The following is a 12418-nucleotide window of genomic DNA, read 5'->3' as shown; positions in this document are numbered from 1 at the left end:
AATTAGTGAGTATATACTCTATGGATGACATGTAATTAAACTGCAAAAATAACCTGAAAGATATTTAATACACAGAAAAGGAAAAAAAATGTGTGGCTTCATGTGACTTCATGCCACACCAACAGAACTATTTAGTGTGGCACTATTTTTTTCATTTGCAAATATCGAGCTGGATTATATTAAAAGTGTAAAGAATGCTATACAGAGAGAGTCTAACTTCAAATAATTATTTGCTATTCTTAATTTTTATATACATTTTCAACATATTGTCTCTGAACAATAACCTATTAAAATCTATATTCTATTAAATTTAAAAAGTTGATTTCGATGTTGGATTTTTGCTTTATTTAATTATTTTTGTTTGGTTTAGTGATTGGAGAATATACCACTTTTACATTTAATAATACAATTGAATTGCACATAGGTCCTGTTTTGTGCTTTTCTTGAAATAACCGCAGTCCAATTCATAAATTTCCACGAAAGTTTCACCTCATTCCTTCAAAGTCACTGGCATCATGTACATAAATAGACCCATATGGACCAATCCTCACCTGTGCCAGGACGTCCCATGATGATTTCCTTTCGTGGGATGGGGTGAAGGCTTTGCGCTGGGAGGATCAAGGGCAGCAGTGCAGTGGGAGAAGGGTGACAGGGAACTGGCTGCTGGACCTCACCCCCAAATACCGTCCCCCTGTTCTCCTCTCGCTCCCCGGAGCTGTCTGTGATACTCGGAGCGGGAGCTGTGGCTGTTGTGCTGACAGTAACTGACAGAGCCTGCAGGGGGGTGGCAGGGGTGTCAGCGGTGGGCAGCGAGGAAGGTGTTGGGGACAAAAGCACCAGAGTTTGGGCTGGGCTTCGCAAAAGGACGGTGCCATTGGGTACTGTGGCTGTAGCAGCATTAATGGGGACGGGAATCTGGAGTCCAGAAATTGGCTGAGGGGTAAGGGGTGTTGGGTTAATGTCTTTAGATGAAGTGTGATCTGTCCCTCCCTCATTTCCACTTCCTCCTCTTCCTATGGGACATTCTGTAAATTTTGCCAGTGGGACTTCAGGATTCCTCACTATGACAGGGGAATCCCGCAAGGCCTGTTGGGATACAGGAACCAAGCGACGAGGCCCCCCGTCATGAGTGAGAGGAGAAGGAGGAGTTGGAGACACCAGCAGAGGAGGAGGGGAGACAGTAGTAGAGGGCTTACTGGAGGAGGGGGTGCTTACTCCCCTGGGTCGGGAGAAGGTGGGTGTGTGCGTGTGGGAATGTGAAGCTGGTGTCTGGGGGGACAACACCCTGAAAGAGTTTAGTTCCCCCTGGTCCAACTCAGTCTTGGGTGTGTAATCGTGGTGGTGTGAGGGAACGGGTGGAGGAGGAGGTGCATCTGGCTTTCGTTTGCTGGGGCTCATGGGGACCGTAAACGTCAGGTTACTGTGGAAGGAAGGCTGGATGCCTGAAGTGTGTCTCTCCCTTTCTGCTCCTCCAGCTGAGGTTGCTGCTTTGCTGCCCCCTCCCCCTCCTCCCCCCGTACCACTGGGTTGCCTGTGCCTCCGGTGTTGCAGAACTGGGGAGGCGGTAATCGGGGAGAAGTTGGCCGGCCTGAAGCCAAAAAGTGGGGAGGGTGAGGGAGAGAGGGCAGGGGAGAAGGGCGACTGGTTGGAGATGGGAGAAAAGGAAGGGGTGCCGGAGCGGGAGCTCCCTAACGATACAAGCATGGTGGCGGCCTCACACTCATCAAAATCAAAGCGTGAGGACAGTTCATGGGGGAGGATGGAAGGGAGGACCAGGCGGGGTCGGGAGTCTCCTCTGCTACTGGTCTCACTACTCTCTCTTGATGTGTCATCCCACTCAAACTCACTACTGGCTCTGCCTCGCAGGTCAGAGGGGGTGACGGTCCCTGAGCTGCTGCCTCCCCCCCTCTCTCCCCCTGCCGCCTCCATCTCTTTGGTCCTCATGGATAAGTGTCTGGAGCAGTATCCCCGACGCTGAGACTCCTTCATACAGCCCTCCCTGGAGCACAGCCTTCTCCACTGCTTACCATTGAACTTTTTACGGATACCATTTGGGGTACACACCACATCACCCTTCTTGTATTTTTGCTGTGCCAATGAGAGGGGAGTCCTGGAACGAGAGGAGGTAGAGGAGGACCCCCCACCAGAAGTGGGAGTAGGGGTCTGGGTGGGAGAGGTCTTGGTTGGAGGTAGGTTTGGAGTGCTGTTGTTCATTTCTGACCCCAGTAGGGCAGGGGAAGGGGGTGGCTGAGGACCAGCGAGGGGGGAGAGGTGTGGGGCTCCCAGACCCAGTACAACAGAGAGGTGGGGGGAGGAGGGAGGGTACCCACTGGACTTAGAGATGATGTTTCTCTGCTGAGACGTCCCAGCATGTGGCTTGGGACCAGCTGCGAGGCCCAAGTTAAAATGAGAAACCTCAACATCTTCTTCTGGAGTGTTGGGCTCTTTTTGTCTCTCTCTGTCGGAGAAGTTCCCTTCACCCTGATGAGGTGTGCTGGCTCCTGCACCAGAGGCCACAGTGGAAGAGCGGGGGGATGGATGTACGTTTACATAGGGATGCCCTCCTGCAACCCCTTCATGCGCAAGACCATGGCCTAATCTCGCTCCCCCTCCCAGCACCCCCATTCCAATACTCAACTGGCACACTTCCCTCTCTACCTCCATCTCCTCCATCCGCTCCCTCTCTTCCCTTTCCCTCTCCCGTTCTCTCTCTATCGCCTTCCCACCATCCAAATGTGGGACCTCCCAGGGAGTGGTGAGGAGTCTCAGGCTCTGTCGGGACACCCACACAGCTTTCCTTTTCTCTTTCTCCTCTGCCACCCCATCATTACCCAGAGTTTCTCTGTCCTCACTCAGGAGCACCTGGTAAGGAAATGAGACTCCGGGATGGGGGTCCACCTGAGTGACAATCCCCTGTCTGTACAGGAGAGGACCCCCATCCTCTCCAGCAAAGGGCACACACACTCGGGTCCCGACAGCCACGGGTGCCATGCCAGGTGGTGGGGCATCTAAAATGAAGTCCACAGTGGTGTCGGCCCCCGACAATGATGATGATGTCATCATGGATCCACCATGGAAAGGGAATTTAACAAAGGTGTCCTCTCCCTGGAGCTGGACTTCGACAGTACCTCCACTCACCCGACGCACCACCCCTGGCCTGAACAAAGGTGACGGGGAGCATGAGTCTCTCTCCTTAAGCCCTCTGTTCATTGCAGCCCCCACCCCACTCTCCATGGCCCTCTTTATCTGACGAGCCAGGACTCTCTGGTTCTTCATGCCTTTGGCCAGAGCCTCAGCCAGCCCCTTGTTAAGGCCAGCCTCTTCAGGGTGTGAGTTATGGGGGGGAGCTGGGATGTGGGAGGCTTTTTGATGAGGGCCAGGTCCTGTTGCTTCCATCGCATCCACGTCAGCTGAGTGCTCGCTGGCTGTATCAGTGGACGAGGAGCGCACTGAGTTAGGGGCCCCCTCTGACTCATTTTCACCAGCTTGAGGCTCTTTTTCCTGGGAGTCTGCTGTCCTGAGGGCCCTATCCTCCATGGGGACAAAATGGTTTTCTTCTGTAGCTTTACTATCCACAGTTAGCACTGATGGCTGATTACCTGAGCAATTATTACTTCTACTATTACTGCTATTAATAAAAGTATTATGGCTCCCAGCACTACTATTACTGCTAATCATGTTGTTAATACTACTTGTAGAGTTACTGTTAGTACTATGGATACTAACATAAATGCTCCTATTAATGCTATTATTACTAATAGTGTTATAACTCTTGGAGTTATTGTTGGGCGTATTCACATTATCATTAATTTTGCTGTTGATATTGCAGTAACTGTTGTGTATGAGTGCAGGGCTGGAGGTAGGAATGGTAGTCAGGGCATTTGCATTGTTAGCAAAGTGCTCATATGTGTATTTCTTCTTCGGGACACGAGCCTTAAATGTAGCCGTTTTCCTGCTGGAGACCGAGCCTATACTAGGGCTGTGATTAGTGATCGGAGGGGGAGTAGCTGTGGACAGTGGCGCTAGGGCAGAGGTAGGAAACACTAAAGTATCAGTGGACATGGTGCTCTTCGTGCCCACTGTCTTGTCTTGTTCTGTCTTTTCTACTGCTTTCTTTCCATCGGCTGATTCCACAGGTTTCCTCGGCTCGGTCAACTCCTCCCTCTTGCTGTTTGTGACTGGTGCTTCGTTTGACTTGATGGCTGTGGGCGGACTCTGTTTGCGTGCGGAGGGAGTGTTGGGTGTGTGCTGTGCGGTTTTGACGAGTGTCTCCCTCTTAACTCTTTTGGGGTCTTTCTCTTGGAGGGGCTGAGAGCCTCCCCTCCTTTTCCCCCCTCTGCCTCGAGTTAACGGCGGGGATCGTCCTCTGTGCTTCTTCATTGGTCTCATCTCTTCTTCACTGTTCACAAAGTGCTGTAGATTGTGCGTCGCTCCTCTTTTTCCCCACTTCTAAGGCACTCCTTGTAGTTTGTTTTGGCTCTCTCTCTCGTTTTCCGTCCTCTGTGCTGCAGTCTGAAAAGGAAGAGGGAGACGCAGAAGACAGGTGGTCATTTATTATCTTCATAATCAAAAATTGCTGAGAACAAGAATGATGTCATACCTGGAAGCGTGTATCTCTGCACTGGCTATCACACTGGCTCAATAAATGACATATGGTCTCATTCATGCTTCCATGTCTACAGAGTGCATGCACGTGTGTGTGTGTGTGTGCATGTCGGTAAATAAAAAAAAAATTGAAAATCTTAATTGAAAAATAGTTGTCCACCATTTTAAAACCTGACAACATTTTAAAAAATCTACCGCTTCATGAAAAAGAAAGACATAATTAATTTTCTTTAAAAAAAATATCAGTATTCTTATCAATATTAAAATTTCACAAAAGCATGAATAAACAGCAGGTTGATGTTGTGGTTATCATGAAATATTGATTAACTGAGACTGAGTTTTAAGAAGGAAAGAAAGACAGCAAGACAAAAAGACAGATAGAAAGAAAAAAAGGAAAAAAGAAAGACAGATAGAAAGAGAGAAAGATTCAAGGTCACTCACTACAATTTGTCTCAATCTGCCTTTAATGAGGCCTCCATCTCTTTAAATGCATGCAGAGACAAACATGCTTTCCCCTTATCTGTCTATGTAACACACAAACACACACACGCACACATACACACAAACACACAAACACACACACACACATGAGTCACATACTAAGGTCGCCTGATCTCTCCACTGTACTCCCTCCAGCTACTCCGACATGCGTCAGGGTAGCTTTCTCATGCTATGCATAATAGACTTGATACTCCGTGTTCAACGTGGGATTGCAACAACACAGCATTTATTTTGACTTCCATTGGGAGGAGAAGGGCTGGCAGTTGCGCGGGTGAGGTCAGCCTCCAACATAAGTGTAAAAGAGAGTGAGACAGAGAGGGAGAGGTTGAGAGAGGTAGGGGTATGCGGCTGTTTGGCTGTTTGTTCAAATAGGCTGTTCTTGTGTAGTCACTGGGAATTTCCACAGTCATTCTAGCACTCGCTGGCCCTCTCTCACTCTGTCTTTCCCAGCCGTCTTTTGTTTTTGTTTCTCACACTGACACACACACACACACACACACACACACACACACACACACACACACACACACACACACACACACACACACACACACATACACACAAACACACGCATTTATAAAAAATAAAAAAAAGACAATATAATTGGAATAATCTGCCTCGGTAAGATACGCCCAAAATGAGAGAAATTAAAAGGCTGGCACAGGATCAGGCACACTCACTGATGCAAGATTACAGGCTAAATACAATCACACACACACACACGCACACACACTTATGTGCACAAGTGTGCGGTTAGGCTCAGCAACTCACCAACACATGCAAATGCCTTCATTCCTACAACTCAAATACACTCAAACTAATTCGACACACATACTCTCACGTCGTGGCCTGCAGTCGCTGGAAAAGTTCATCTCTCTCACACACACACACACACACACACACACACACACACACACACACACACACACACACACACACACACACACACACACACACACACACACACACACACACACACACACACACACACACACACACACACACACACACACACACACACACAACTGCCTTTCCATCTTGACCTCTGCCCTCGAAACAAAATTTACTGCATTAACACACAACCAGGCTTTTGTTTTCATTACTAATCATCATTCTTAGCTCCTGTTTTTCTGTAGTTTATTATTACTGTTCCTGATGATTAAAGCACAATATTCATTTTCTTACCGATATTATTCAACTGATCTCTTCCATTGTAAATTCTGCCCACCCCCATACCTACTGTGATAATGATGTTTGGCATTTCATTGCATTGACACCATGTGTGTAGATTCACATCTGGAGTTTACCCACTGTGCTGTTACTGCGATGCTTCTTACAAATGCTGACATTTGACAAACTGGAATGGCACTCATGGCTCCACCAAGGCCCAACAGTCTCATTTAGGTCAATCAAGCTGCACCAGATTTCCCACACTCATAGAAATCAGTCTTCTAAATATGCCAGATTTTCTTTCATCAAGATCCATGAAATATTCAATGAATTGTTCCCTGGTGAAAATGTGGAAAAAATGACCAATCTCACAATGTTAAAGAAAGTGAAAGAAAATTCCTGGATCCTCCCCTTTTTCCAGATCCACTCCAAAATTGGATTCTTGGCCCATGTCCCATGCTTCCACCAAATTTCATGGAAATCTCTCCCATAGTTATTGCGTAACCTTGCTTACAAACGAACCAAACAACAAACAAATGGACAGTGACTCTCTCTGTATCTGTGCTGTGCTTATTAACTATTAACAGTCCGCTGTTGAAGATCATTTACTTCATCCTAAATATATGCGGATAAAAGATACAAATACACGATGCAAATGTTTTCTGATCTTTTCAGAGCAGTTTGACCTTTGAAAGCTTCCCTGTGAAATGAGTCACAAAATCAATCCAAAGTATCAGCCACACTTTTCATATTATTGCTAATAAGAAACTATATTTCAAAACCAATATTGCTCGGCAACCAAAGAGCAGACAAACATAAATTGAACCTCCACATATAGTAGCCTACAGTACTCACTCTCTGATTCCAGTATACGTGTGAATTATTTGTTCCAGCCAAAGCGAAAAAAGAAACTAAAACTCTGACTCCAGGAATGTGCACCCAGTACCAGGCCGAGTACCCCTTCATTAGAGAAGACACGGAGGCCTCGGCTTGGATCGTCGGTCCTGTGGAGCCGCTGGGAAAGACAGGAAGGAGTCAGGGCCACTTGGCCGACTGACTGGTTGGCTGAATGACTCGCGAGGATCTGATCTTAGCAAAGAAAAATGCATTGGTCATGCTCACAGCCTCCCCAAATGCTCCGGGCTTCGGCTGATAAGCCAGCGGCAGCAGGCATGTGTGTGTGTATTCATGTTCTGTAACTTTGAATGAACTGGACAGTGCAACACACTGTGAACAACATGCAGATACCCGAGGAGGCTCGGGATCAGACACTGACCTGCGTGTCTTTATTCTCAGAACTGAGTGCAGGTTTATAACCAAACTAAACAGATCTATTCATCGAAAACATTTTAACTACTCAACCACATGTGCTCATTTCTGAGTCCTTAGAAACACATGTTATATAGACAAGCAATAATCGTACCCACAGGATTTTATTAGAAATTCCGGACAAAATACCAAGATATATTCAACTAAATTACAGGGATAAGTTTATGAATTCATGCATGAAGCATCTATAATTGTGCTGTCAGTGCTGTCATATAATAAATGGCATAGGATTTTATCATTGCACATATAGTCCTAATGTGAGTCCATAATTCTTCCATTAAAAAAAAAATCACAAGCATTACAGTGTGTGCTCAACAAAATAGCCCTAATATGAATTTAACCGCAGACCTATGACTCTCAGTATATTGTTAGCTGCAATCCAGGATGTTGAGAGCTGGTTTAAACCATGTTGATCAAAAATTGGGAAAAAAGAGGAAACAAAATTGTTGAAAAATCCAGATTTTGCTCTGGGGTGAATCCAAAGCAGAGAGGCACACAGTCATAATTTTGGTAATTCAAGACGTCCACACATTCAAGAATTAGTGTCGGTTAAGAGCCAGACATTTGCTTTTCTGGTCGAAAGCTACAGTAAATCCTGAAGAGACAGATAATCGACGGCTAACGTCTCCATGGTGTTTGGACTGTACTCCTCCTTAAAAAAGCAAAAAGATGCTGTTTCGCCCAATAAACACGCAGCAGCACACAATGTGTCCCCTCAACACAGCATAGCAACATCAACTTTTACACACATACTAAATGCTCGAGTCGGAATTTACAGTGTATTCATGCATACACTGTTAAAGTCTCCCTTGGACTCATATATTGTCTCACACACATACACACACACAGTCATTGTGCCACAAACACTTCACCACACATACGCACGAGCTCTCACTGTGACCAGTATCAGTTTTGCATCACTGCAAAAAGGAGCATAAAAATTACATTTATCATTCTTGAATTTTGGAATTATAAATATCATTTTCATGCAAAAAGCATCTCAGGTTGATTTCTTAGCAAGGGTGCATGTATGTGCCAAAATCCCACCCACACATACATGAGCACAAAACAGTCATTCATAAGGAAATCTCATCTCAATGTCAACATTACAACAAGTTGTACAGTTTTTTATTACTGGACTGTACAACCCCTCTAATCCTCCACCTTGATGCCAGTGTATTCAGTCAGTCGTAGAAAATGTAGCCTTTGCCCCACCGCAACATGGCACAGGATGGGTGTGTGAGTGTGTGTGTGGGGGGGCATTTGAGCTGCCAATAGTGCACAAGGTATATGACTGTATACGGCTGTCTTTAGGTTGTACCTTGCTCAACGCTGCATTTGCACAAATGTCAATGTGAATGTGTACGTAGTTACCAGGCACACTGCAGCTCATCCCTCTCCTAAAAGCATTTTATGGGTGTCTGCATGGGCACAGGGCTGCAGTGATGAGGACAGGGATGGAGGGTGAAGAACGTGCAATGGCACAACACGGGTAGACAGGCAGTAGTACGGCAGCGATAGTGAAGTCTGCTGTGGCCCTCGTACACTCCAGCATGGCAGGGCGGCTTTGCCCTTAACTGGGTCACCAGGGAGCATGCTCATACATGAAACAGCTAAAAAATTTTAAAATAAATAGAACATGCTCTCTATTACACTCTTTGATTTGTGCTGTAGTGAGTGGGATATGATGATCGCACAGGCAACGTAACACAAGTGAAGGAAAATATTTTGTTGGGGTATTTTAGGTGCAGCAAGAGGGCGAGCTGAAGTGTGTATGTCTGAGCAATGAACAGTGTGCGCACTTTTATGAAGAGCAGCCATTGTGAGTTAGTATGAATACTGGCAGCTGCTTAGTGGATGGCATATTATTATATCAATAAAAAGAAAAACATTGAGGCCAGGAATTTGTGCATTCTGGCCCATATTGATCAGGAGGCTGGGGCATAGATCAGAGGTGGCTGCTCCTGTTTGGGACCAAATGGCAGAACTGCCAATGCCACATCAATGGCCAACAAGCTATGCAAAGATGCCTCCAACATCGGGGTTTGTCCTCTGCGTAAACTAGTGGAACAAACGAGAAAATCTTCATGACAGGGGAGAGACAATTTCCAGATGTCACAAAAAAGAAGCCTATCACTTAAAAAATGCACACAGGGAGAGGTATGACAGGAGTGTTTTCAAACTGCCCAGTCAGAGATGTCACTGATTGCAGTGCAGAAAAGTGTGTGTGTGTGATGGTGTGTGTGTGTTGGTGATGGGAACAGCCGAGAAAACACCGAATGCATCCCGGCTCCTCTGCGCCGATCTGTGCGAGTACTACGAGAAGCGCTGCACAATGTCAGAGGAGTATTATGACTGGAGGCAGACAGCCGGGCTGCTGCTCTGGACGGTGCTCGGTAACAAACAAAAACAACCGGTTTCAAGTGACGTTTTATAATCATCCACTTACACTACACGGGCCTATTTTTTTTCCCATTCTCCCCCGTTCAACGCTGTTTGGCATTCAAACATCCACCGGAGTCCGGGGAAGCGTCTATAACCGCGGCTGCACGGTGACACTCCGCCTGTAGGATTTTTACAAACTTGGGGGGGAAAGCAGGGATATTCAGGGATCCGCTCTAGTAAGCAGCTCAGTAACGTTAGTAGTAGTAGTGGTGGTTGTAGTAGTCGTAGTACGCAACGGTAGCAGAGTACTAGTCCCCACATAAGGACACCGTCCGCCTCAGCACAAGGAAACAAGCTCTCCTGATGTTTTCCTCCATTTTCCTTTTATAAACACATACTAACCTTGCGTAGCTGGTTCGTAAACATGTCGAAGCTGCGATGCTGCAAATGGGTCGATTTTTTTCTGCTTTTTTTTTTTTACTACGCTAGCGTAAAAAAAAAAAAAAACTCCACGGCGAAGGAAAAAGTGCTCAACAGTAACTGCGTGTTTGTGATTTCAGGTCGGAGCGTTCCTCCGTCGCGTGCGGAGACTGCGGGGAAACATTTGGGAAAGTTTTGCGGCTGTTACACCCGCACCCCTCCCCTCTCTCTCCCTCGGCGCTTCCTCGGCTCCTCGGCCGCGTCGCTCCGCTTCTCCGGACGAGGTCGGAACCAGCGGAACCACGGGCTGGCAGCTCGTCCGGGTCTCGTGCTAAAGGTGGAAATAGCTCCTCTGCTAACTTTAAGTTTCAACTCACCCGAAACAAGAGCTTTTCCCTTCGCCACGGGAGGATTCACAGTCTCATTCCGCAGCCGAGGAGGCTCGCACAACTCTCAGTAACATCCCCCGGCTGTCGGCGTTGACGTCCGTGCGTTGCAGCCTCACTCTTCACTTTTCCTCCGCAAAACATGTCTCTCCCCCCCGCAGCAGAAAGTCAAACACGGCTGTAGAAAACTATCGCTCTTCTTTTTCCCACTACAGTCACAAAATGGTGAATGAACCACTTACAGCTGGGCGAGCCGACCAATCAGAGGTTGCTGACAGGTACAGTAGCCAATGGGCGGCGGCGCCACGGACCGAGGGGCGTGGCGGGCTGTCAAAGTGCGGCTGACGGACGTGCGCGCGCAGCCAATGGCGGCGCGTATGCGGTGTCCTGTCCCAAAGTTTACAGTAGCCAATGAGAGCGCTGGGAACCATAGGAACAGCACGGGGGAGGGCCGAGAGGAGGGAGCTAACCCCCAGGAGCCAATAGAAAGGCACACATGCTGAGGAGGCGGGTGTTTGCCATGATTGACAGGTGCAGTGTCGCTGAGCGTGATAAAGCATCAGCTGCAGCTCGGTGTTTTAAACAGAACATTATGAGAACTGTGTAGACTCAGCCGGCTAACAGCTGTTAGCATGTAGCTACACTCAGTAACACAGGAGAGACACAGCCGCGGCGAGTCACACGTTTGATCCCGGAGCCGGAGCACGACTCCTCCGCGCCGCAGCCGGACACGCGCGGCCCCTCCGCTCCGTCTCTCTCTCCCTTTTTCTCTCAGCAACAGACGCTCGCTTTCACCGCCCTCAGCCAATCGCGGCGCAGCGCTCCCCGCTCGCTCTGACGTCGCCTGCGTCTCCGCCCCGCCCACTCCGCTGCGAGTGAACGGGACCGGTCTCCGCTGACGTCACCGCAGCGGCAGGCGATTGGGCGAGCAAGCGACGTCCCAAGACCAATGGGCGCGCGCGGCGGTGATGTCATCACGAGTGTTGCCACCAGCTGGACCGAGGGGGCGTGGTTTGGCGAACTCGGCTAACCCCGCGTTTGTAAGCGGCAGCGGTGATGGAGGAGGTGATGGAGGAGGTGATGGAGGCTGAGTCCTGAAAGATGGAGGAGATGTGCGTGTGCAGGTGCGTGTTGGGCGCGTGACAGGGCCTCATGCACACGTGATTACACACTGCACACACATATGCACCGTGACCTTTAACCCCTGCACAGAAGAAGTGGAGCCAAGCACCGTGCACACCATGAAGAGCCATAATAGTAAACATTACATAATCTCGTGTGTTCACCACACTCACGCTGAGACAGACGGCCACGCGGGGATCTGGTGGCAGCAGCGACCCCTGTCGGTGTGATCTGATCCTGATGCACGCACGCTGAGCTTGTGCGCAGTGATGGGAGAGAGGAGAGGCGTGGATCTAAAAACAGAGGGAAGCACTGATTGGTTGAAATGAGCTGTAGATATTGTTGAGAGTGTGTGTGTGTGTGTGTGTGTGTGTGTGTGTGTGTGTGTGTGTGTGTGTGTGTGTGTGTGTGTGTGTGTGTGGGTAGGTAGGGAAAGAGGGAGACAGACAGAGACAACGCTGGATGATCAAATGTTGATGTAGGGTGACATCTAGTTGTCA

The 12418-nt window shown here is 48.1% G+C and overlaps 1 protein-coding gene across 6 annotated transcripts in view; it reads right to left on the bottom strand.

Moving 5' to 3' along the window:
• The window catches only part of cicb (capicua transcriptional repressor b), a 35028-nt gene extending 24016 nt beyond the window's left edge, over window positions 1–11012 (bottom strand). For 5 of the 6 annotated variants that reach the window (XM_035162556.2, XM_035162559.2, XM_035162558.2 and 2 more), the window contains exons 1-2: window positions 10788–11012; window positions 552–4512 (exon numbers count right to left, since the gene is read on the bottom strand). In XM_035162556.2, coding sequence (XP_035018447.2) covers window positions 552–4389 — 3838 coding nt within the window. In that variant the 5' untranslated portion in view covers window positions 4390–4512; window positions 10788–11012. Of the gene's footprint in view, window positions 1–551; window positions 4513–10392; window positions 10742–10787 lie in introns of those variants that run through there. The other variant, XM_035162557.2, reaches the window with a different exon arrangement.
• Between the last annotated feature and the right edge of the window lie 1406 nt (window positions 11013–12418).

The sequence above is a fragment of the Hippoglossus stenolepis genome, chromosome 8, assembly GCF_022539355.2.
Source record: "Hippoglossus stenolepis isolate QCI-W04-F060 chromosome 8, HSTE1.2, whole genome shotgun sequence".
Classification (NCBI taxonomy): Eukaryota; Metazoa; Chordata; class Actinopteri; order Pleuronectiformes; family Pleuronectidae; genus Hippoglossus; species Hippoglossus stenolepis.
The sequence above is the reverse complement of the archived record's forward strand: the minus strand, read 5'-3'. Positions and strand labels throughout refer to the sequence as shown.